Source organism: Canis aureus, chromosome 11, assembly GCF_053574225.1.
Source record: "Canis aureus isolate CA01 chromosome 11, VMU_Caureus_v.1.0, whole genome shotgun sequence".
NCBI classification, from domain to species: Eukaryota; Metazoa; Chordata; class Mammalia; order Carnivora; family Canidae; genus Canis; species Canis aureus.
In genome coordinates this window covers 28,027,446-28,053,744 of record NC_135621.1, presented here as the reverse complement: position 1 = coordinate 28,053,744, position 26,299 = coordinate 28,027,446, and the positions used below count along the sequence as shown (strand labels likewise).

The window sequence follows — 26,299 nt, the reverse complement described above, 5'->3', positions numbered from 1 at the left end:
GAATATCTATTTACACTCGTGTGTGTCTTGGGTGGTATGAATTGGCAAAATCTGGTTCTAACATCTTTGCAGCTAACTCTAGACTTGTTACTTTAAAATAAAAAAAGAAAGCTTCAGGCATCAAACAGGGAAATTAATGCTGACCTGTCAACACACATGACTTATATATATTATTTGCTTTACATCTGCATGTCCCTTTAAACCAAATTGAACCTCCTATAAAAAACATGGCTGGGGCAGGCGGCTTCTATTTTCTGCTTCAAAGCTCTCTGAGGCCCATCTCCAGCTTTTAGGAAAAATTCCAATCACAAGACATTTTGGGGGTGAAATGAGTATTCTCAGCCGATGCAGCAGCAGGACACGAGGAGGAAAACAGGAATTTCATCAGCACATGGTCAAGACAAGAACGCACAGCAGAATCTAGGTCAGCCTTATCCTGATGTCTGTCCAGGGCCTGCTGGTGATGGGTATGCTAATGATGAGAGCCTCAACACATGTGCGTCCTGGGTCACACACCCACTGTGCTCTGGGTCACAGCTGTCACCTGACATGGCCCTGCACCATCCTCCTGTCGGATCTCCTGTTGTCTATATCTCTGGTCTTTATCTTTCTTGGTGTACCCCCTTTTGGGGTAGCACATCTCTGGAAGTTCACTGAAAAAGGATAACATGGTTATGTTAGTCATGTGTATGTGATGTGATTAAGATAACCTGGTTAACTTTAACCTGGTTTAACTTCATACTAGGGGTTCTCAAAATGTGGTCCCTGAACATGCAGCAGCAGCAGCAGCAGCACTTGGGAATTTGTCACAAATGAAGTTCTTGGGCCCCATCCCTCAAAACTACGTCAGAGACTGGGGTTGTGCCCTAGAGGGAAAATAAGTTTTAGCAAGGCTCCTGGTGTTTCTGAGGCATGCCAAAGTCTGAGAATCACTGTTTTCTCCTCGAGGTCCACCTTTCTTTCGCTTTGTAGCTACAACTGCTGACTAACTGGCTTATCATTGTTTACAGTTTTGGAGCTTCGATTCACAGACTTTTGCTCATAAAAAGCCACTTCATCTCTAATTGCTGCACACCAATTTACTTTTGTTTCCAAACACACCACAGCTGTACCAGACACTTCAAGCTGCACTCCAGGGTGCCTCTCCTGCCCGTTAGTTAGCCTGCTCCGGCTCCACTCACCACCGGAAGGTATTTGACTACCTTGTTAACATTCATCCTCTTCATACAGTGTAGCCATCAGAGCTGAAATGCAGCAAATACGCAAGAAACGGAGGCATTGAAAAATCTCCCCATGTGATAGATGCCTGCCAATTAGTGCACTTGCTTAAAGACAAAATGATCCCAAATGCTGATGGTCGTCTCTAACTTTTTAAATTCAGGAAAAACATCAGACCAGTTAATTATTATATTGTAACTTTAAAATCAAAAAGCGTTTAGAAGAACTGCATTGCAAAAATATAACGACAAATACATTTCTAGGAATATTTTTAGACTCTCTTCAGCTATAGCTGTCAGTGTAAATTTTTCTGTTAGCAGCGGGTCCTTGGTCAACTTAACACTTCAAACTGTTCCCTGTAACACAGAGAAACTTCGTGTTCTTTGTCCAATTCTTCCCTCTCGTTGTCCCTGATGTATAATGACTGTCAAGGTCACTGTGCACATGAACTAAAATATTTTGATTTTGTTCTGTGATGTAAGAAGTAACATTTTACATAAATATCCACAGTAAAATTTTTCATAATACCTAAAAAGTGGAAACAACTCAAATATCCATCAACTGATGAATGGATACATAAAATGAGTTCATCTATACAGTGGAATATTACTCAGCCATAAGAAAGAGTGAAGTACTGATTCATGCAACTTGGATGAACTTTAAAAACACTGTGCCAGACACAAATGGCATATATTGTATGATTCCGTAACATTAAATGTTTAGGGGAGGCAAATCCAAGAGAAAGCAGATTCCTGGTTAGAAGGAAGTGCTAGGGGGAGGGAGGAATGGGGAGTGATTGCTAATGGATGTAGGACTTTTTGGGATGATGAAAATGTTCTGGGATTAGTGCTGATGACTGCACATCTCTAAAAATATACTAAAACCCACTCAATTGTATGCGTTAATAGGGTACATTTTCTGGTACCATGAATCAGATCTCAATTTTTAAAAATGTAATATTTGGAAATTCATTTTAGTATCATTATTATAAATAAGCTACATGAAAGAAACAGATTTAGGAATAACATAGGATTAGAGAGAAATGCTAATGAGTTTGCCCCTCATCGGAATACTAAACTGTTATTGGGACAGCTGGATTACTGGATTAATGATGACTTTTCTCACTTACCTATGAACTATAAATTTGGTTCACTGAATTTAAAAAATCAAATCAGTGTGTCTTTTTGTCTGCAAGAAGGGAGGCAGGAGCTGTACAGCTGCAGCCGTGTCTGGGGGCAGAACAACTGAGTGCTGCCCTGACTTCCCTGACTGGTATGGTTAGATTCCCTTCCACCCTCCACTCTGCATGCTGCTTCTGAACCGACCTGACCAGGAGCTCAGGGCTGGCTAAGACTGTGCAGAGCTGTTTATTACCATTTTCCCCATTTCTTTTTGGGGAAATGTTCATTATCCTGGCTCTGAAAATTTTACAGACAAAAAGTTAAAGGGTTTGTGTGTGTGTGTGTGTGTGTGTGTGTGTGTGTGTGATGTTTGGTTTCTTTCCTTAGCAAAGATGAGCTGAAAAACAGCTCTACAGAACAACCACTACTGAAATCCAGAATACAAAAATGGAATCAATGAGCTATAAACAAAGGATGGAGCCAGTGAGAATGCTCACCACTATCCCAGCATGAGAATGTATAGGTTTTTTTCCTCCCCCCAAAATTAGAAAGTAAGTCCAGAGTCGTCTAACACGCTTACTCAAACTGTGGATCATGAATATAATGTTATATCTGGCTTCTGCGCACCTACTCTTTTTTTTCTTTTCAGTGTGCGTGACAAACGATCTAATGACTTAAAGGAATAGTTTGATCTACAGATAAATAACTTAAAATTTAAATGGAAGAGGAGTGAGAATGGGCTGGTCTAGGAACAGGGTTATTTAGTATCAAAAGGTCAAAGGAGGTCGCTGCAGCAAATCTGTCATTTGATGAAAATATTAGAATGAAAATACTAACGTGCCACCTTGGCCAGACCCCTGGTGGCTGAGATCTGCTACAATGTGAGTGCACAAGTTTTTTTTTTTTGTTTTTTGTTTTTTTAAAGATTTTACTTATTTATTCATGAGAGACACAGAAAGAGAGGCAGAGACATAGGCAGAGGGAGAAGCAGGCTCCCTGCAGGGAGCCCGATTCAGGACTCTATCCCAGGACTCCTGGTTCACAACCTGAGCCAAAGGCAGATGCTCAACCACTGAGCCACCCAGGCATCCCAGAGTGCAAGTCTTTTTAAATTTACCCAGCTCATTATCTCCAAAGAGTTTATACCACCAACTGGCCCAGAGCCTTCATATACACAAATACTTCTTAAAACAATAAAAGATAAAAAACAGAAAATAGACACTGACTTTTCTAGCCTCCATCACGCAGCACCCATGGAGACTAGCCTTAAATCCTACCTCATCATTTCCTGAATTTCTCAACCAGGAGTCACCTTCAGCTGTTCCTCTGAGCCCTCCCTAGGACATGTCATCACGCAGAACCGCCCTACTCTGAAGTCTTGCTTTCCAAGGTTACTTTCCCACTTGATTACTTCTAGACCTCTCACTCCTTTTAATCCATCTGCACTTTGGACTCATTGAGACAGTAGATCCAATGATCCTTTTATTTTTTCTCACCTCATCAATGCCCACCTGACTCTCCTTTCTTGTCTAGTCTAGGATCCCATTATCCCTCACTGCAACCACTTTCTTGCTCCATTCCCCCCGTCACCCCCCCCCACCATGTTTTCTGCCCTGTTGTTAATTCCTTATATATATATATATATATATATATATATATATATATATATATATATATAAGATTTTACTTATTTATTTGATAGAGTGCACATGAGAGCGAGCAAGCACAAGCAGGGGGAGTGTCAGAGGCAGAGGGAGAGAAGCAGACTCCCCACTGAGCAGGGAGCCCATGTGGGCTGGATCCAGGACCTTGATATGATGACCTGAGCTGAAGTCAGCTGCTTAACCACCCAGGCACCCCTGTTATTCATTCCTAATCCAGGAATCAGCAAACATCTCCTGTAAGGGACCAGATTGTAAATAGTTTAGGCTTTCTGGGACATACAGTCTCTACTGCAACTACTCAGCTCTGCTGTTGTAGCACAAAACCAAACAAAGATTATGTGTACAACAATTACTCTGGTTGTGTTCCAATAAAACTTTATTTACAAAAACAGGGAGTGGCCTCCTTTGACCCCAAAGCTATGGTTTGCCAGTTCCTGTCCTAACCCTATTTAAGTTCAAATATCTGCCTTTTTCCTTCCTACCCCCAGGCTGCTCAGCACTATTGGAGAAAAGGATCCTGCAAATCAGAATCCCTACAAATTACGGCTCCTTCATCGAACCAGTGTCTTATCGGCTCTTTCTTCCATTTTCTGAAGTGGCTATTCTAAATCTTACCAGTCCTTTCACCACACTTACAGCACTCCAAACCCCTCAGTCTGGGTGGGTGACCTCGGACAATAAGATATAGAGGCCATGATATAATTAGTGGCACAGGAAAGCTCAATACGTCTTAATTATTAAGAGCCACCAAACCCTTCCCTCACATCTGATACATCCTTTTCCCTCCTTCCCTGCAGGCCCTGAGGATGAGGTGAGTGTATTTCTGTTCTGGATTCTAGCCCATCTCAGGGTTACCCCCCACCTTGTCCCACCGGGTTTCTTTCCAGGCAACAGCCCCTGCCAGGCTCCCTGCCCCAGCCTCTGCATCAATCCTTCACATTCCCTGACCTCAGTGATTTTTCTAAACCACATTTAAAAAGCTGCTCACCTGGCCTAACACCCTTAGTGATTTGCATTCTTTTCAAAATAAAGTCTAACCTCTCACACACATCTCCTCCTCATCTGTCCTGGCATAATTTTCCAGTGCTTTCTTCTGTTATTTCCTCATATTTCATTCCTGCTTTACTAGGCTGCTTTTAATTCACTTATTATATATTGGGTACCTATTACGTACAAGACACTGTGATTGGTGCTGGGGATACAATAATAAACAGGCAGACACGGTTCCTTCCCTGAGGAAGGGGACATTCTACTTGGGGGGTGGAGGGGACATTAAATAATTCAACGCATGTGTAATTATACTGAATTAGGATGATAATACATGCTAGAAGGATAATTATATGAGCTTAGACAACATATAGTGGAAGGGGGATCTGAGATCATTGAGGGGGTCAGGAAATCTTACAGAAGTGATGTTTGAGCTGATGACCCCTGAAGGAGAAGTAGGAGAGAACTGGGGAAAGGGTGGATCAGAAGTGTTCTAGTCGAGGGAACAACAGTACAAAGGTGGTGAAAGCAATTTGCTTTACTTGACAAATGGAAAGAACACCAGGCTGCTGGGAGAGGCAGAAGCTAGCCATCGCAGGGCACGGAAGCCTATTTGATCTTTAGGAACACTCCAGAAGTCTGGGGCTTCCGTGGGGAAATATCAGGCTCACATCCTCTGGCTGCTGAACTGGAGCTCCCTAGAAACCCTTCGGTTAGTACAATCACAACTGCGCACTATTCCTCAGCCTGGAAGGCCCTTTCTGGAAGCACCGGAGTTTCCTCATTCCTGAGAATAATAAGCAAGGAACTCCTGGGTACTTTGGGGAAATAACCAGAGTGGGTCTGGAGGGTTAGCAGGGGGCTGCAGGCCTAGAACTGTAAAAGTGGAATCAAATATAGAGGCACTGGAGTAATAGCAAACTTTTCTGTGGTACTTGCTGGGTACCGGATTACTCAGATCTGCTTCATGTTTGTGAATTCATGGAGCCCCTCCATGTGTGTGGCAATGCCATCTCTGTGTCCACTCCACAGATGAAGATACTGATGCCTGGAGGCACGCCACCAGTGGCTAGGCTGCGATTATGAACCCAGGCAGTGTGACTCCAGAACCTGGGCTGCTAACAACTACACAATTCAGCCATTCTTTGTGCTCTGCTTCAATATATACTACATCTCCATGTCTTAAAACCCAAAATACAGTAGGAAAATTTTGCCATAAAACATCATATTGCATTTAAAAATCATAATAATAATAAAGTATACAGCATTTTATATTTACCTGCATATTTATTTATAATTTCCAGTGCTCATTTTTTCCCCCTACTGAATACACTGGGGTCTTCCCCTCCATGTATAGTTTAACAGTCAGTCAAGGATTCAGGTCGAGTTTATAAACAGAATGTGGGGTGGGGTTCACCCCTTCTGAGTTTCCCTCCCTGTTGATTTCTTGAATAACTGTCCAGCACCTCTGCCAGTGAGGCTCTCTTTGATACCTCAGGCCATGACTGAGTAGTACTCTCAGGGGCTTAATGTTGGCTACTGTATGTTTCAGCTCTGAAACTTTCATTTCATTCTTTCTTTATAGATGTTAGTATCTGATGAAATTCTCCATCTTTCCCTCTGTGCTCTTGATCATATTTATCACAGCTATTTTAAAGTATCTTGTAATGTCAGTTATCTAGCTTATTTGAGGGTCTGTTTCCATTATCTGTTTTTCTACTGTATTTTAAATGCCAAAAATTTTGCATGAAAAGTGATAGGAGCTCTTAAGAAAGGATTTTGTTGTCTTCTAGAAGACAGATGGGCTATAAAGCAATGACTTTGCTCTAGATGGAGCTGGATTTCAGCATCTATGAGGGCTGTTCTGGTTCTGCTCTGCCCTTAACCCAGGCTGTAGTTCTGATGCTTTGGGTGTGGCCTGTGGAGGAACCAGCTGAGAACATGGAGTACTGACCAGAGCCACACAACTTGGCAGATCCTGAACTCCTGTCTCCTAGCACCCTGAGATTATCAGAATCTCTGTGTAGCATGCTGGCCCCTTCGAAGCTGCTTCCCATTTAGTTTCTCGGCATCTTTAGCAGGAGGCAGATGTTTCAGTAAGAAATTACACAAAGAGGGATCCCTGGGTGGCGCAACGGTTTAGCGCCTGCCTTTGGCCCAGGGCGTGATCCTGGAGACCCGGGATCGAATCCCACGTCGGGCTCCCAGTGCATGAAGCCTGCTTCTCCCTCTGCCTGTGTCTCTGCCTCTCTCTCTCTGTGACTATCATAAATAAATAAAAAAATAAAATAAAAATTAAAAAAAAGAAATTACACAAAGATTTTTGGGCTTTCTCTGAGTTCCTCTCCTCTGGAATATTGGCCCCTGGAGTCCCTGCTCACTGGGAAGCCCCAAATTCCAATCCTGTCTCCCAAGCTCAGTGAGACAGTGGAGAGTCCAGGCCTGTGATTTTTCCCTCAGTTTTAGTCATCCTGCTCTACTAACAGGCAAAAGGTCCATGCTGGGAAAACAGGTGAATGTTGAACCAACTGAAAGTAAACTAGTTTCCTACTTTATTCACATCACTTGACACCAAATGTGTGGGTTTCACACACAAGGATTTCTCTGATTCTCTGTGGACATCAACTGAGTGTCCTATAATTTAATTCAATTCTGACACTACCCAGAGTTAGTGCAGCTCCCAGAGATTAAGGGCTCAATCCCTTAATCTCAAGACTACCTACCACTTTAGATTCCAATCAAAAGTCTAGGCCTCCCGTATGTCTGACCTGCCAGCTATAAATTGAGGGATCCCATGATCCCCTCCTTGGGTTTGATAAATCACTACAATGGCTCATGGAACTCAGGAATGCGCTTTACTTACCGTTACTGGTTTATTGTAAAGGATGAAAGTCAGGAAGAGCCAAATGGAAAAGATGCACAGGGCAAGGTAGGGGAAAGGGCCCAGAGCTTCTAAGCCTTCTCTGGGTATGCCACTCTCCCAGAAACTTCATGTGTTCACCAACGTGGAAGCTCTCTAAACTCCACTGCCTAGGGCTTTTTATGAAGGTTCCATTACAGACATTATTGATCAAATCATTGGTCAAGAGTGATTAACTCAACATCCCTATAGATCAAGGAGTGGGACTGAAGTTCTAAACCTCTAATGACCTGATTGGTTACTCTGGCAACCAGCTCCCTGATTGGTTACTCTGGCAACCAGCTCCCAACCTCCAACGGTCACCCTAGAATAAACAGGCATGCAAGAAAGGGGCTTATGACAAATAACAAAAAGACACTTTTCTCACCCCTATCACTCAGGAAATTCCAAGGGTTTTAGGACCTCTGGGCCAGGAATCAGGGATGAAGACCAAATATATATTTCTTATTATATTACAGTATCACAGTCCTTTTCCTAGGATCTTGACCTCATTATGTGTTTTCTATCTTGGTTGTTTTACAGGACTTCAAGCCAGCTTTTAATAGTTTTCCAGCTTTAACCAGTTTTGGTGGGAGGGTTAGATAATACTATCTACTTCATTATAGAAGCAAAAATCTTCCTTGCTAACTGGCTTTTGAGACACTTCCAGCTGATGTTTATAACTAAGTGTGCTTGGTACACAGGCAGTAGCCAAAACCTATTTTCAATTATCCTTCTGTGGTATTTGTGAAAGAAATGAAGTCAGAGTAACAACTTCCCAGGCAACAGCTACACATATAAACCATCACAGTCACGGTGACCAGTACTGAGTGGTTTCCACATTGGTAGTCTCTGCAGGACAGTTTATTTGGTAACAAAACTAAGAATCAGTTTATTTTTAGGCTATTTAATCCCCTGAAGTCCTGGGAAAGGCAGCAAGGAGAATCTATCATTCACTGACCTAACTAACACAGAAGTAACTTTCTTTAGCCTCAATGCGCTGGCTTCTATTGTTTTACATATATGATGGTACTTTTGACCTGAGTTTGAGGCAGTTTAAAATATTTATAATAAAACATTGTATTTATATAAGTTAGTAAGCATTATTATACAAAAAACCAGTAAAACTACATCCATCTGAAAAATTAATGAGCAGGTGCGCTGGGTGGCTGAGTCAGTTAAGTGTCTGCCTTTGGCTCAGGTCATGATCCCACAGTCCTGGGATGAAGTCCCACATTGGGCTCCCTGCTTAGTGGGGAGCTGCTTGCTTCCCATTCAATTCTCCCTCCCCCTCTGCACCCCCCATGATGGTGCTCTCTCTAACAGATAAAAAATCTTAAAAAAAAAACTGCATGAGCAAATTATTCTTCTATTAATTAGGCTTAAAGAGGAAAGAATAGGGGATCCCTGGGTGGTGCAGCGGTTTGGCGTGGGCCTTTGGCCCAGGGCACGATCCTGGAGACCCGGGATCGAATCCCACGTCGGGCTCCCAGTGCATGGAGCCTGCTACTCCCTCTGCCTATGTCTCTGCCCCTCTCTCTCTCTCTCTCTCTGTGACTATCATAAATAAATAAAAATTAAAAAAAGAGGAAAGAATAATTATACAATGCAGGATTTGGTAACTGACAACCAACAGCCTGGATTCCCAATTGGCTTTATGCTTTACCATCCAGGCTCAAGAATACTGCAATCCTTTTAATGTTTTATGGGACAGAAAAAGGAAAAGGTTCTCCACTGCTTTTTTGCAATCAGTATACAGCCCTTTAAAAAAAAAAAAGGCCCCATGTGCACACAAACACACAGATATATATTATTTGTATGTGCCAATAAACATAATAACTAATTCTTTTTTATATCGTCTCTTAATAAGTAACCTAAATGCCTAACAGGAAGCTCTTATTTAATGTGAGTTCTTTCTAGTTTGTTCAGCATTAGAACTGCTTAGGGATGCCTGGGTGGCTCAGTGGTCGAGCATCTGCCTTTGGCTCAGGGCACAATCCCGGAGTCTTGGGATGGAGTCCCGCATCAGGCTCCTCTCAGGCTCCCTGCTTCTCCCTCTCCCTGTGTCTCTGCTTCTCTCTGTGTCTCTCTCATGAATAAAGAAATAAAAAAATCTAAAAAAAAGAACTGCTCAGAACTTGTGCTTCAACCAAGCACTTGGAACCCCCTATGATGAATTGCCTCTCAGGTCTTTAATAAAAGGGATGCTTTCCTAACTGAGAAGCGCCTCTCTCTGGTGTGTATATTTTAGTAACACTGGATGAAGAGTGAAAGAAGGGAACCAAAAACAGAGGCAGAAAGCATAGAAAAGTAGCAGAAGAATGCTTCAAAAGAGGGTGTGTGGGGATCCCTGGGTGGCTAAGCGGTTTAGTGCCTGCCTTTGGCCCAGGGCGTGATCCTGAAGTCCTGGGATTGAGTTCCAAATCGGGCTCCCTGCAACGGAGCCTGCTTCTCCTTCTGCCTGTGTCTCGACTCTCTCTCTCTCTCTCTCTCTCTCCATGTGTCTCTCATGAATAAAATCTTAAAAAAAAAAAGAGTGTGTGTGTGTACATGCGCACATGTGTAGACTCACCCCATGTGGTCACAGGCTTGAGGTTTTCCTCATCCATCTGAAAAATGCTGGATTGTGCTGGCTTCTGAAAGTCCTTATTACTTATAATCTCCTTCACTGGGTCAAATGTTTTAAATGAGGGAGAGACATAGAGTGTCTCTACAGAGGCCTGGTTATAGAAAGTAGAATCTGATTTTGACATCCTTAAATTAGGGCTGATAAACTCTTCTTTATCTGATGACCAAAACGATGGTAAAGTTGTCAATGTTTCGAAACTTTTTGCAGTTGACTGCTTTTCTAGACGTATGTGCAAAGGGTTTTTGGTTACAGTATTCGTAATGGTACTGTCTGATTTCTTGTCCAAACTCACATTTGTCTGCAGAGATGGGCTCTTTTCTGAGGGGGTAGGCACAGCATCTATAAAATACCACATAAGAACTTTGATAAAAAAATACAACTTAAAATATTCTATTTTGAATCCGTTGCAATTTTATTTAATTTTTTAAAGTAAACTCTGCACCACACATGGGGCTCGAACTCATGACCTTGAGATCAAGAGCGGCATGTTCTACTGACTAAGCCAGCCAGGCACCCCCAAATCAGTTGCAATTTCAATAATCAGACTTTTTAAATGCCACTCTCTATTTAGTTGTCTCTACTTTCTTACTATGTTTCTCTTCTGCCTATATAAAGTATACCTCAGCTATTACTGATGCATTAGTCATTTGGTGGCTGCTTCTCTATCTCTCTCCTCACTGAAGCACAAGGCAAGGAAGGCTTCAAATAACTTGTCTTTAAATATTTCTCTCTTCACCCACTTATCTGTCTCTGGAACCATTATATTTTTAGTACCTTCAAACATTCATATTTCAAAAGATAAACTAGAGAAAATATGCCACATCAAACTGGTCTATCCTTATAGAACTGGCTACAAAAAAAGTCTTTTACCCCTGTAATAAAAAAATATATATATCTTCTTGCCCCAGTGGCTATGCAAAGCCCATGAAAGAAAACCCTACTTTAGGTAGCAGTCTAATTTTAATAAATCCTTTGGCTATGTGGGAGAAAAGAAGCAATCTTTCAGAGTGTTGTGATTACTGAAATATAAGTTGCATCAGGTCAGAATCTTTGTCTATATCATTCATTTCTATCAACAACAGTACCTAGACTATAACAAAGTACCTGGAATGTAATGCACAAGTAATATTACAAATAGAAGGAGTTGAAAGAAACAGATATTTAAGGTGGGTCTGATATGGAAGATCTTTTGAATCTATGAATTATGAACCTGATCTAAATTTCTAGATGTGAATTGTTATCAACAGTGCTGGGTTTTGGTCTCAAGTAGTTTTATCTGAAGTTGGATATGGAAAGAAAGAGAATTATTTTAAAAGACAGAATTAATGGAATTAGAGGTATAATGAAACGAGAGTGGGCAAAAGGAAGATTGTATCATTTGAAGTTCCCAGAAGAGAAGAGAATACAAGAATTATGTAATCCGCTATCAAGTGCTGATGTATCACAACACACATCATGACCTCACAATGCACATTTAGAATGTGTCTAGGCTCTGAGTTATTAAAGAAAACAACGCCTCTGAGTTTTTAAAGAAAAACAAGTTTTCTTTGACTCTAAAAACCTTCCTTCCCATTTTCATCCATAGCTAGAGGCCAGCCTGGGCAAAAGGGCTGCTGGGATGCCACAGCATTGGATCTCACTGCCTCCATCAGGAATTCCATTTCTTTCCAACCCTCTCAGCTACAAGTTTTCTCATCTTTTCAGACTCAATTCAAATATCACATTCTCCTGTCCTGATCCTTTCCTTTTCTTGCCTTATCCCGTTTTGGTTTTTTTTTTTAAAGATTTTATTTATTTATTCATGAGAGACAGAGAGGCAGAGATATAGGTAGAAGGGAAGGCAGGCTCCATCTGGGGATCCTGATGCAGGACTCGATCCCAGGACCCCAGGATCATGACTTGAGCCAAAAGCAGACACTCAGCCACTGAGCCACCAGGTGCCTGGGCCTATCCTGTTCTTGTCTTTCTTACCACACCCTGCTTGGAGCCCTGTGAGTCATCATTACACTTGGTCTCGTTTCTCACCAGTCTGGCCCCTACCTGCAAACAGGACCCTGAAGAGACCTTAGTCGGAGTCCTGTTTGTACCCAGGCACTTGACAGCGTGGCCCCTATGATGTGCTCAGGAAATGCTTGTTGAGGAAAAGGACAAATTGAAGCACAACGATAAAAGAAAAGTTATGCCTTTGGTTTTTTTTTTTTTTTAAATCAAATACAATTTCATGGGGTGCCTGGGTGGCTCAGTCAGTTAAGTGTCTTTGGGTCAGGTCATGATCCCAGGATCCTGGGATCGAGCCCCACGTCCTGCTCCCTGCTCAGTGAGAAGTCGGCTTCCCCCTCTCCCTCTGCCCCCTGCTTGTGCTCTCTCTCTCTGTCAAATAAATAAATATTTAAAAACAAACAACAAATATAGTTTACTGAATAATAATTAAAGGAAACACCAAATTAGTAGATGAAAATAACTTCTAAAATATTTCTAATTGGGATCCCTAGGTGGCGCAGCAGTTTAGCGCCTGCCTTTGGCCCAGGGCGCGATCCTGGAGATCCAGGATCGAATCCCACGTTGGGCTCCCGGTGCATGGAGCCTGCTTCTCCCTCTGCCTGTGTCTCTGCCTCTCTCTCTCTCTGTGTGACTATCATAAATAAATAAAAAAAATTAAAAAAATAAAATATTTCTAATTTGCATATGACCAAGCTATATCTAGCTGGTAAAAGGTTCTGCTAAAAATATTAATATATTCCTGGTAGAATGCTAGATTTGTGGTATTCCCAGGTACATGTGTACATTACCATATTTACATAAAAACATTCCTTAAAAGTGAATCTTAGTCAAAGATTTTTCCATTGGTTTCTATTTTACATCTGAGAAAAATGGGGGAAAAACATTTTTCTATAGTAGCAGAATCATCTTAAAATTTAGCAATATGTAAAGTAAGATAATTTGGAATGACAATGACTTTCTGATGGAAATATTCATAATAACAATCTAAACCTCAAAACTGGAATGTATAAACTCATCTGTATAGCCATCATTTTATTTTTTTATGTATTATTATTTTTAAAGTCATCTCTACACCCAACATGGGGCTTTAACTCATGACCTCGAGATCAAGAGTTGCATGCTCTACCAACTGAGCCAGCCAGGCACCCCTAACCATCACATTAATGTTTAATAGAAAAGCTTAAAATTACAAAAGAAAAGTTATCTTAAAATTCAATGAGACAGAGGTACTTAGGTTGCTCAGTTGGTTAAGTGAATGGCTCTTGATTTTGGCTCAGGTTATGATCTCAGGGTTGTGAGATAGAGCCCCACATAGGACTGTGCATGGAGTCTGCTTGGGATTCTCTCTCTCCTTCTCTCCCTCTGCCCCAGCCTCTCTGCTGGTTCTCTCTCTTTCTCTCCCTCTCAAAAATAAAAAATAAAAGAAATTTCAATGAAACCAGGCTAAAATCTATCCACCCTCTTTCCCAGTTGTCTGGGAGGAACAGAACACAGTCTTCTAGTTGCTTAAACTTTGTTTTATAAACTGGTAATCTATTTATTTATTTATTTATTTATTTATTTATTTATTTATTTATTTATTTATTTATGATAGGCACACAGTGAGAGAGAGAGAGAGGCAGAGACACAGTCAGAGGGAGAAGCAGGCTCCATGCACCGAGAGCCCAACATGGGACTTGATCCCGGGTCTCCAGGATTGTGCCCTGGGCCAAAGGCAGGCGCTAAACCGCTGCGCCACCCAGGGATCCCATAAACTGGCAATCTTTTTAATGAATAAAACACTATGATCTAAAATAAGAAAGCATGACAATTCAAAAATAATAATTTTATCTTTTTTTTTTAAAGATTTTATTAATTTACTTGACAGAGAGCGAGCATGCACAAGCAGGGGGAGCGGCAGAGGGAGAGGGAAAAGCAGACTCTCTACTGAGCAGGGAGCAAGATGCAGGACTTCATTCCCAAGACCCCAGGATCATGACCTTAGCTGAAGGCAGACACTCAACTGACTGAGCCACCCAGGTGCCCCCAAAGTAATGATTTTAAATGCAGGGTAGATGACAGAGGAAAATGTTTACTTAACTAGAAGGTAGACGATACCTGAGGAGTCTAGGTAAAGTAAGCTGTACTTGGGGCCTTGGCCGCCCCCTTGCTCCACCCCTCTTCCTGTGCAACAAGCCAACGTATCCTCTTCAGTCCAACCACTACTTTATTTACAGTTAATGTTCACAAATTCTTCAAAAAATCCTTCTTGTTTCAGTGACAAAGTCTAAATTCCTTGGGTTTTAAAAGCCCTCCGTTGCTGCTTCTTCTTTTTAAATTTGTTTTTCCTTTTCTTTTCTTTTTGGTTATAGTCACCCTGGAAAACTGCTATACCTGCTAACGCCTTTACCTAGTTAAGAAGTCTGACCCATGTAGGCATTTGGCCCTACATGGTCTGGAGATATTATGTGTGGGGTATCAGTCATACCACAGAGTTTGGCTAGCTGCTAAATGCAAAGTGGAAGGTGGCCAAGTTGTATCTTACAAATGCTCTCAAAGGCAATCCTTCTAGTTTCTGGAAAGCGTGACCCTGATTCACAGCTGAACTCTTCATCAAAGGATCCATTGAAGACCCTTCAACTTGATTGCCATTTATTTACACATTCTCTAGAAACCTCTACTGCCTTCCAACTTCTAATAACTTCACTTTTTATTGTTTCTTTTTTTTTTAAATTGGGCTACAGTTGACATATAGCATTGTATTAGTTTTGGGCATACCACACAATGATTTGATATACATGTATATTGTAAAATGATCATCACAGTGAGTGTCATTAACATCCACCACTGTTACACACAGTGTTTTGTCTTGTGATGAGAACTTTTAAGATCTATTCTCTTAGCAACTTTCAAATATACAACACAGTATTATTAGTCACCAAGCTGTACATTATATCCCCAGGACTTATTTTATAACTGGAAGTTTGTACCTTATGATCACCCACACCCATTCTTCTTTTCCTATTATTATTATTATTATTATTATTATTATTATATTGCTTATTTTCTATGGCTACTCAACAGAAAACTAACCTCCAGTCAGGTCATCTCTTCCTCACTCATGTTCATTCAGGTCCCTTTAGCTTCATTCTCCATGTTTTTTAATCTTTACTACCATCAATTTCTCACTCTGCACTCCAACACTGGAATGCTCTCCCCCTTCTCTATCTATTTCAACCCTACCAACTTCTCAAGGCCTATCCCAACTACTTCTCAAAACTATTTCCAATCATGTCTACCTAATCCATCCCTTTTCTTCATAATAAATATTAGTTTCAGGGATCCCTGGATGGCTCAGTGGTTTGGTGCCTGCCTTCAGCCCAGGGCGTGGTCCTGGAGTCCCAGGATCAAGTCCCGCGTTGGGCTCCCTGCATGGAGCCTGTTTCTCCCTCTGCCTGTGTCTCTGCTTCTCTCTCTCTCTCTCTCTGTCTCTCATGAATAAATAAATAAAATCTTAAAATAAATAAATAAATATTAGTTTCTATAAATTCATTTTTTTGGTAGATTCATTTTTTTCAGTGATTATACGCTGTATAGAGCCTATAACACATCATATTAAGTTCCTTAATTCTGACTTTAGAGTTTCTACCATGCTTTTGCATATAGGAGGTATGAAAATATTTGTTAAATTTAATAATTTATAAATTATCTAATATAAATATTGTTGATTTTGTGTATAATAATGTACACTCTATGTGAAGGCTAAAAATAAGAATGATCAATCAAGAAACACTTGCTGAGCACCTTCTGTTTGCATTGGGTTATATTAGATTCTAGAGCCATACAAAGGTGGAAGTCATAGTTCCTACTGTCAATAAACATAAGGTCAAGTGTAGATTTTATATAGATAGGATATATATACATATTTGCATATATATGTGTGTACATATATATATACATACAAAAATATATATATGATAAACATAGAAATAACTAATAATACAAGTTACCAGTTCAATTTCACAATGTCTAAGAGATTCAGCTTCTCAATAAGTGAGTGAAAATAAAGAATATATTTGTATAACACAGTAAATTGAACAGGTTTCAGACTGGGTTCCCCCAGAAGCAGACTCTGAGGAACAGACTTGGATGCAGGTAGTTGATCTGGCCAGTGATCCCAAGAGCACGAGTGAAGGAGTGGGAAGGTAAAACTAAAAGGGATAAAGTCAACAGAGTGCACTAGTGGTCAGATGACCACTGTGAGCAAATGAGATTTGATCCTGCTGGGGGCTATAGGGCTGTCCTTTCAGGAACGGGGAGGAGTCTCTTACCTTCACTGGTTGAGTGGTGCCCCCATGAGTAATGAATCTGTCGCATTTCTAGGCTGTCCTATGCTTACGCTGAATGAGTCTATGGGCTCCAGAAGAGACACTGGTAGAGGACGAGGGAGACACAGGCACTCTCGGTATATATGGAAACGGGTCCCTGGGACAACAGTTGTCCTCAGAGGCAGGCTCAGAGAATATGGGCTGGGGCATTCACGGCATTGCTACAAGATATACTCATTTTCAGCTTTCCTTTCCCAAAACCTACTGAAGTGACACAAGTGGAACAGAGGTATGAACCTAAAAGGGCAAACAGAATAGGAGAGAAGAGAGGACAACAGAAGATGAGAGTCATCAACAAATTGTTAGAAAAGGAACAGCTGATGGAGTGAGGAAGCAAACCCCCAGATACCAACAGCACGGAAGCCGATGTGAAAAAAATCAATTCCCACCTCAGAACTCTAGAAAGTTTCAGGAAGGGGAGGGTGAGGCACCTTTGTGCCTCATTATTTTAGGGAGAGCATCTTATTTGTACAATGAAAGATGTTTTTGTTGGCTGGTTGTTTATACATACGCAGAAGGGTGTGGATGAATGATGCTGAGTAGCCAGCGGATGGGCTGTCTCCTAGCTTTGTGATCCTGGGGCTGGGACATCACAAACCACGCCTCTGCTTTGCTGCCTCATTTTGTAGCACAGTTTTTCCTAAAATTGTATGATCCTACTACACTTAAATTCTTTCAGTTCTTCCAATTTAACATGTTTCCTCTTTGTGCCAAGCTTTCACCCATGCTGTTGTTTATGCCTGAAATGCTCTTCCTCCTCTTTATATCTGATTTCCAACTTCCAAGGTGATGTCCGAGAGGCAGACATACATTTGCATATCTGTGTTTTTGCTCATGCTGCTCCCTCAGCCTAGCATATCCTTCATCTCTACCCTTCTCTTCTATCAAAAATTGTTTCATTTGTTTAAACTCAATTGAAATGCTACCACCTCTTCTGTGAGATCTTTATCCTCCGAGTTAAAACTGAATCCCTCCTTTGTTTTTGCATAATACAATGTGAATATTCATATTTTTCACTTATTTCCTATTTCAAATATTAGTCCTTCATTTGACAAATATTTATCAAGTACAAGGATGTAACAGGCACTATTCTGAGCTCTGTAACAGTGGTAAACAAATTTGTTGTTTCTGACTCATAGTTTCTTGTTTACAGAGGTGTCACCTCCAGCAGATTGCTAACTCCTTCAGGGTGCACATCTTTATCCAACTTGCTCAACCCTTAAGAGACTAGCAGAGTATGTGCAGTCATTTGATAAATGTTTGTTCAACGAGTCATTATGTGGATGGTCTCGTCATTAAAATAAATTCAATTGTTGAGGAAAAAGTCTTGGGGGACACCTAATTCAGTCCCTTTGCAATACACACGAGAACCTGGGACTTCCAGGAGCAGGCAGGATAGAACCTCAGATCCTTGAATTCTAGCTCAAAGCTCATTTTGCTAGGGGACTAGAAGATATAGAAAGTGTAGTAGAACTAGCTATGCCGCCTACTTCTTCACTGACAATTCTTCTGAAGGTTCACAACTGTCAAGTGACTGAAGTTTACTTTGAGGTCACTCCTTTTGCCCCTGGTGCCACTTTCAGAGCATAGGCCCAGGTGGAGGAGGACTGACTTAGGTACACAATGGACCCATGTATCTGTGCCCACGTGTCTCCTCCCAGGAAGCGCTTTGGGGTAGATGTTTTCTTGGATCCATATAAAGAATGCGCAGCATTTATGAAAAATTTTCTGAAGCCCATGGAAACTCCTGGGGATTTGCCAGAGAAGAGCAATAAATATTGTTTCTATATGGTTGAACACAAAGCACATAAATATATATACTCTGTAAACACTAAAGCAATTGTTTTGTGAGGGCTTTCCAACTTTCTCCAGGAGAGAATTTCTCTGAAATCCACTAAAAAGCAGAGAAGACTACAGAGTGAATTAATTTGGTTGGCTTGCTTTATCTGGTTTCTCATTTTCTTTCAATTTAAACCTGAATGTCAAAGAGCTTTGTTCTCAAGTATCTCTCTGGCAGACTCCTGGATGAGAAGCTCGGTATTAAATTATGAGTCTGTCCCCAGTTTTCTTTATTGTACAGTGCTTTACACCTGCCAATATACTTGATTAATGCAAAATACGACCTTGAAACATCGGTCATTGTAAAGCTGGCTTGATTACTCTTGATAGTTATCTTTAGGAAGAAGCTTATTCCTGGTGTAAGACATCAGATTGCAAATTTAAATACAGACTATCACCAAAATGCCTGAAGTAAGGGAAAACAACAACAACAACACCTCTCCATGCTTTAAGCCTACGGACAAAAGAGAAGAGCTATGTTGTTGAAGGGACCGAAAATGTTTTTGCTCCTTTGGAGACGATGATGAAATCATTTTTGAAAGGGAACATTGGATTTAATTCTAAGAGTCTTTGCCTACAGATAGGAACATTCTATACTGGTAACTCTTTTTCATTTTTCAATAATTCCACTGCCTTATTTCAGGTACTATAATCACTGCATATTTTTTTATATTCCATTATATGGTGAATCTAATAATGGGTGTTAATTCCAGCAGAGCCACTGCCATGATCAATTCTCCTGTTAGTCTGATACATTGTATCCAATTACAGCTACAAAGCAGAGAGCTGGCAAGCCTGACAAAAGATGGATGCCAAAATATGTCTTTCTGTAGTTTAAATACGTGTAACTGAAGGAGCTTCTACTTTTGCAATTATGTTAATCAAAGGAAATCGGATCTGATGATAATAAGTCCATTTTGCTAAGAGGCCACAGTTAGAAATTATTAATATAGAGGCGATTTGAATTGCTCATTAATATATTGGTTTAAGTAGACAGACAAGCCACTAATTTAAAATGGATATGAACGTGAAACTTGAATAACTTGTTTGATGTGAAAGTCTTAATATGTTTTTCTTACAGGATATGCATGAAACCCCAAATAATCATAAATTAGAACAGCTAGACTCTCCCTCTGGTCTGTGTTAAGTGTGTGTGCGTACACAGTTGTATGTTTTGAAGTTTTCACTTCATCATATTCATTATACTTAACTACAGAACATATTGTATCCAAGTTTTAAAAAGAGAAAATACTTTGGAAAATGTGGCTATGAAATATGGCAAGTATATTTACTGCTTTCAGTATAAATTTGAGATAATGGTTTTACTTTTCATAAGAAAATAGAGATATGGACACATTTAAAGGAGCTTTTCTTTTAAAACCTCAGGTAGGACAGTTGAAGGTTTTCAGGCCCTGAAAATGGGTCAGAGTGAATGGATTATAAAATAGGTACAGGATGCTCATTATTAAATTTTATATCATAGTTATGGTTCCACCAACAATAAAAATCATAATTTCCCTTAATAGATTATCGTCATAAAAATTGAAACTGAACATGTCTTTGGGAAACTAGTGATCACTAGCTATTGCAACGTTTCCTGTTGTTGAGGCTAGGGTTTATTTACTTATTTGAAAGATTTTATTTATTTTATTCTTGAGGGACACAGAGAGAGAGAGGCAGAGAGGCAGAGACACAGGCAGAGGGAGAAGCAGCTCCCCGTGGGGATCCCAATGCAGGACTCCATCCCAGGACTCTGGGATCACGCCCTGAGCCAAAGGAAGCCGCTCAACCAGTGAGCCACCCAGGCGTCCAAGACTAGGGTTTAAATGGAAAGTGCTCTCTGGGACATGAAGGTCTCCTGCTTTACAGAGCATACTCCTGGCTGAAGGAAATGAGCAAGTGCTTGAAGGCACAAGTGTTTGTGATCATCAGACCAGACCTTAGAATGCCATTAAAACCCTACAAGGCATCCTAGGAGAATAAAGACTTTAGATAAATTGGCCAGAGTTTCAATTCTGACATGAATTAAATATATGAAATGCTTGAAGTTGCACCTGGCACACAGTAAACACAAAATAGGTCCTGGGTGTTGTTATTATGGAACAGTCTGAAGACGTGAAACTCCCGAGGAGTTCCTGCCATGGCCTTGACTGGAAACATGGGCATCTGAACGCACCAGGTATTCTCCTCTCCCCCTGGAAATTCCTGTATATATAGACCACAGGCATAATGTGCATACTTTTTTGCCCATTGTTTTCAGAAGGTGATGTTTGAGACCCGGAGAACTGATGTTCTATGGAAAGATGATGAGGAGATGAAGACCTATAATTCTCAAATATTTTCCTCATTAGATGTGGAGACCAATAATAAACTTTGACTTCAATATGGAGTAAAAATCACGTCTAAGTCTGCAACACTGCAACAAAGCTAAGAATATAATTTAAATTGTGAATTCAGATGAAGAGTTAATTTCTCATGAAGTATGAATGCTCTATTTTACACAATAAGCTAAGAAGAAAATTCACTATTAAAATTTCATATGTTATATAATATACGTCCCTTTGGAAAATACCTTCCTGAATACCTAAGAGGAGTCATATCATTTTTCTTTCCCCAGGCAGTTAGTGTATGGTCCTTGTTTTTAGAGCTCTTTGCTTATATTTTTATAATATGATTTACAGTACCATACTGTAATTTACCTACTAATGTTTCCTCTTTTTTTAAAGATTTTATTTATTCATTCATGTGAGAAAGAGGCAGAGACACAGGCAGAGGGAAAAGCAGGCTCCATGCAGGGAGCCCGATGTGGGACTCGATCCTGGGTCTCCAGGATCACACCCTGGGCTGAAGGCGGCACTAAACCGCTGAGCCACTGGGCTGCCCTCATTTCCTCTTTTTATTCCAGCACCTTCCATATATTTTCATTCATTCATCTATGCAACAAATAGATGAATGAATTCGAGGATGGACCATATACTTTGCACTGTGCCTGAAAGTACAAAAGCCACTGGAATTATACTGGCAAAGTTTTTCGACATTGTAATTCATTTCAATTACAAAACACAGAAGATAAAATAACCATAGATATACTTCATATGTTTAAAGACATACAAGCTTGAAAATATGAGCACAGAATAAGAGATTATAAAACCAAAAACCAAGTAGAAGATTCAAGTAGAACTTCTAAAAATGAAAAACAAAATAACCAAAATTAAAAAAAAATAACTGGTGATTAAAACAGCAGTAACTCTAGTTGAAAAGAAAATTGGGGAACTGAAAGGTAGTACAAAGAAATTATTAAAAAATACAGCACAGAGATCAAAGTGAAAGAAAATCTGGGCGTGAGTTGAGGCAATATGGCAGATGGAGGGTTCTCACACTAACGCCATGTCTAGTCAGAACACAACCTTCTTTTTGGTCTCTAGTGACCCACCCGATCACACATCAGCCATTCTTAATCACTAGAAAGAGTCCACCTCATGCTAGCACACCTCTGGGCTTTTGCACTAGCTGCTCTCCCTCCAGGGCCTGCTTTTACTTCTCTTTCCCTTCTCTCATCTGGAGGATGAATTTGACCTACTTATGGGACAAAGCTCCCTCCTCTGAGCTCAGCTCTATTCATGTCAGAGCAGAGGAAGGGGAGTAAGAGACAAATGTCTATCTCTTCCTCATCTGGCCATTGTTACAGTCACATATCTCTTGGTTGCTGCTACTGCTTTGGCTAACATGGCTATCCACAGCCTCTCAACAGCAGGCACCCAATCACTGGCTCTCTTGTGGAGTGGATAGGAGAGTTCTTCAGAGCACCCTGGGGACCCCGCCCCTAACCGCACCACTCCCTAATGTAGGACACATCCAGGTCTGCTTCAGCTTACTCCAACCACCTCCCTGCTGCATCCCCTCCACGGTGACTTCCAATGTTTGCATCTAGCCCCTCAGGCCTGGCACATACTTGACTCCTCTCTTCCTCTCCTCTCCCAGGGTTAGGAGTGAGTTGGACAGTTAGGTAGTCATGGCCAGGGTCTCCAACAAGAAAATATGGAGTCAGAACAGCTAATATAAAATGGCATTAACATCTTGTTCTGGAGCTTAGACAGGACCAGACTGACATTCTGCTTTGCAGCCCTTGCAAAAATGACTTCTGTAAAATGTCCTAAAATAAGACAATTAACCACAAAGCATTTGTCATGGACAAAGGGGAAGTTAGGACATAAGCCCCCAGATGTCAGAAAGAAAAAAAAAAAGACCATCAGTGCATACACATTAACCTAATAGGGAAACAGATATGTAACCCTGTTGGGCACAGGGTGTCAGCACACCCTGGTTGCTTAAGAGAGTTCCACAAAAGAGCTCATTAAAAAAACCAGAACTTAGAAACTCCAAGGGCAACCTTCTTGGGCATCCCCCCCTCTCCGGCAGCTTTATACTTCTGCTCAGTAAACTTGGCCCTGCTGCCCACCACTCTTCATCTGATCTAGCTCTTCATTCTTCAAAGCGTTGTGACCAAGGGCTGCGGGCACTAAGGGGACACAAATCCTGTAGCACCAGGTGACTGCTGGCTACAGGGGAGAATTCACAGCTGGAAGTTCAGGCCTCCAAGCCCCATGGGTCCTCAGGAGTGTCCATGAATCCTTTTGCTTGTCCTTTGCCCTCTCATTTCTCTTAAAGATAATTCCAAACCTTCACTGGTCTCCTCAAGCACCCTTGTCAACCAGACCTTCTCTCATTTTTAGTAAATAACCTTCTCCCCTCTTCCTCAAGGAAAGAGAGGCTTTTCAACAGATTTGTTTTAGCTTTTCATCCTCCTGCCAGCCAACTGAACTATGACCTACGACTACTCTTCGCTCTCTTCCCTTCGTTTTGAGGGTCAGAAACCCTGCCTATGCCTGTCCAGGCCCGTCCTGCCATCTGTGTCACCGAAACACTCCCAGTTGCACTCCCAACTTTCCTCTCATCTTCAACTCCTCTTTTTTTTTTTTTTGGTTAGCTTTCTCCTCTCAATCACAGAGGAGAGGTCTTTTTTTATTTTAAATACTTCCGTGGGCCTCTGTGTCAGTGTTTCTTTCTCCTGCTCCCCTCCTCACCCAAACACAATGGAAAGCAAATGTTTCCCCTTGAATTCATTTCCTTCTTTCCTGATCACCTTCTCAGAACACCACAGTGTGGCTTCCATTCCCACTTCTCAACTGACGCTTTCCTGAGGACCACTGACCTTTTCAGTGAACCATAGGACATCTCTGCGTTATTTCAGATTGACTCGTCTCTCCTCCCTCTGCACCCCTTCATCTCATACGTTCTCTCCCTCAGAAGATATTTATTAGGCAGTGTGGCACACACTATTCCAGGAACTAAAAATGCAACAGTGAACAAAATCACGGAGTCTTTGCCCTGGAGCACAAGCTACAATGCATTACAGGGGAGAGGAAGTTGTTAATCACCAAAGATTCGTGCACAGTACGTCAGACGATGCATTCTGTGGAGGATGATGGAGTGGTCGGAGGCATGGGGAGCTCAGGGGGATGAGCAGGCCTGCAGGGAGGGTGGTCTCGCTGTAAAGGTGGAGCTTGAGCAGAAAGCTGAAGAAGATGGGAGAGAAAGACATATGGAGTAGAGGAGGGCTGCGCTGTAGTTGGAGGGAACAGTCACTGCAGGACCCAGGGCCAGGAGGGTGCTGGGCCGTCCCGTCCCCAGGAACAGGAACAGCCAGGGGTCTAAGATGGACGCGGAGTGAGTGCCGGGGAGAAGCCACAGGAGAGGAAGTCAGGGAGGAAGCTGGGAGCCAGATCAGAGATACTCTTGTGTGAGATGACAAGTCCCTGGAGGGTTTTTAAGCAAAGGAATATGATATGACTTCCTCTCTCTCTCTCTCTCTTTTAAAGATTTTATTTATTTATTTGAGAGACAGAGAGGATAAACAGGGGGAGTGGCAGAGGGAAAGGGAGAAGCAGACTCCCTGCGGAGCGGGAGCCCAATGTGGGGCTCGATCCAAGGACCCTGGTGGGATCATGACCCAAGCCGAAGGCAGACACTTAACCAACTGGGCCACCCAGGCACCCCGATATGACTTTTTAATAAAATCATGTTGGCTTTTATGTGAAGAATGGCTAAGGGGGAATCGGGGAAAGCTGAGGTCCCAAGCAAGGCCCTGTATGAGCAATACCAGTAGACAGGACCAGGATCAGCAGTGGAGATGACTGGTTTCTGGATATATTCTGAAGGTAGAGCTGCTAGGAGAGCAAGCTGGGGTGGCTTCAAGGTCTGCAGGGATGATGCATCCTCACAGACCTCCAGACTCTTCCTGCTGAGTTCTGCTCTCTAGGCAGCCCTACTGAACAAGACCCAAGATGACCACCATGGCTTTCTTCCCAGATAGTTCACATCAGCACAGCCCTTGCTGTTCAGAGATTTTAGAACCTGTAACTCTAACTTACCCTCTCTCAGTTGCATGATATTGTTACCTAGAAGTTTAGTTCTTTTTCTAACACCACAAATTAGATGTTATAATTAATTTTAAAAGACAACATTTGTTTAGATTGATGTACATATTTACCAATTTCTTTTGGGGGCGGAGAGGCAGAGGGAGAGGGGGAGAGAGAGAGAGAGAATCCCAAGCAGGCTCCATGCCTAATGCCAAGCTGGACGCAGGACTTGATCTCATGACCCTGAGATCATGACCTGAGCTGAAATTAAGAGTCAGATGCTAAATGGACCAAGGCACCCAGGCACTCCTGCCAATTTTTGTTCACCATTCCTTCTTGCACTTCAGACCTTCCTTCTGGAATATTCCCTTTTTCCTGAAATAAATGTTATGAGTTCCTTTACTGAGAATCTGTGATGATAAACTCAGTTTTTGTTTATCTGAACCATCTTTTCTTGGAAAATGTCTTCATTTCACTCTTATTCTTAAATGACTACCCACTTTGGATTGGCAGATATTTTCCCTGAGAAAGCAGATGATATTTCCAGTCTTCTGGCTTCTAATGTTGCTGATGAGAAGTCTGCCCTGTTATTCTTTCATGGATAATCCGCTTTTCTGTTTCTGGTGTTCTAGATGTTCATTATAACATGTGAGTTGGCAAATTTTTGTAGTTATTTATCATATCTGGCATATATTATGCTCCCTGATTTTTTTGAACGCATGCTTTTCATCAGTTCTGGAAAAATGATCTCCTATTATGTCATCAAATATTACCTCCAATCAGCCATACTAAACTTCATTTATCATTTGTGTCTCAGCTTTTAAAAAATATTTTCTACCTTCTTGGCCTCTGCTGCATTCTGGGGAATTTCTTCTGATACACATTCTGATTCACTAATTCTCACCTTAGTTTTATCAAATCTAGTGTTTAGTCCATCCACGTCCACTGAGTTTTTACTTTCAAATAATTATATTTTCCCGTTCTGAAAGTTTTACTTGGTTATTTTCCAAATTTGTCTAGTCATCCATCCCTTACTGATTCTACCCATTTTTTTTTCTTTAAGCATTTCATAGTCCGCTAATATTGTATAGCTAATGGTTCACATCTGAATCCTTGCAGGCTGAATCGGTTATGTGCGTCTCTCTAGACTCTGGG

At 41.3% G+C, this 26,299-nt stretch overlaps 1 protein-coding gene across 3 annotated transcripts in view; it reads right to left on the bottom strand.

Moving 5' to 3' along the window:
- The window catches only part of ENTHD1 (ENTH domain containing 1), a 106,106-nt gene that overhangs the window by 2,124 nt on the left and 77,683 nt on the right, over nt 1–26,299 (bottom strand). For all 3 annotated transcript variants that reach the window (XM_077914449.1, XM_077914447.1, XM_077914448.1), the window contains one exon: nt 10,462–10,857. In XM_077914449.1, the coding sequence (XP_077770575.1) occupies nt 10,462–10,857 (396 nt within the window). The remainder of the gene's footprint in view (nt 1–10,461; nt 10,858–26,299) is intronic.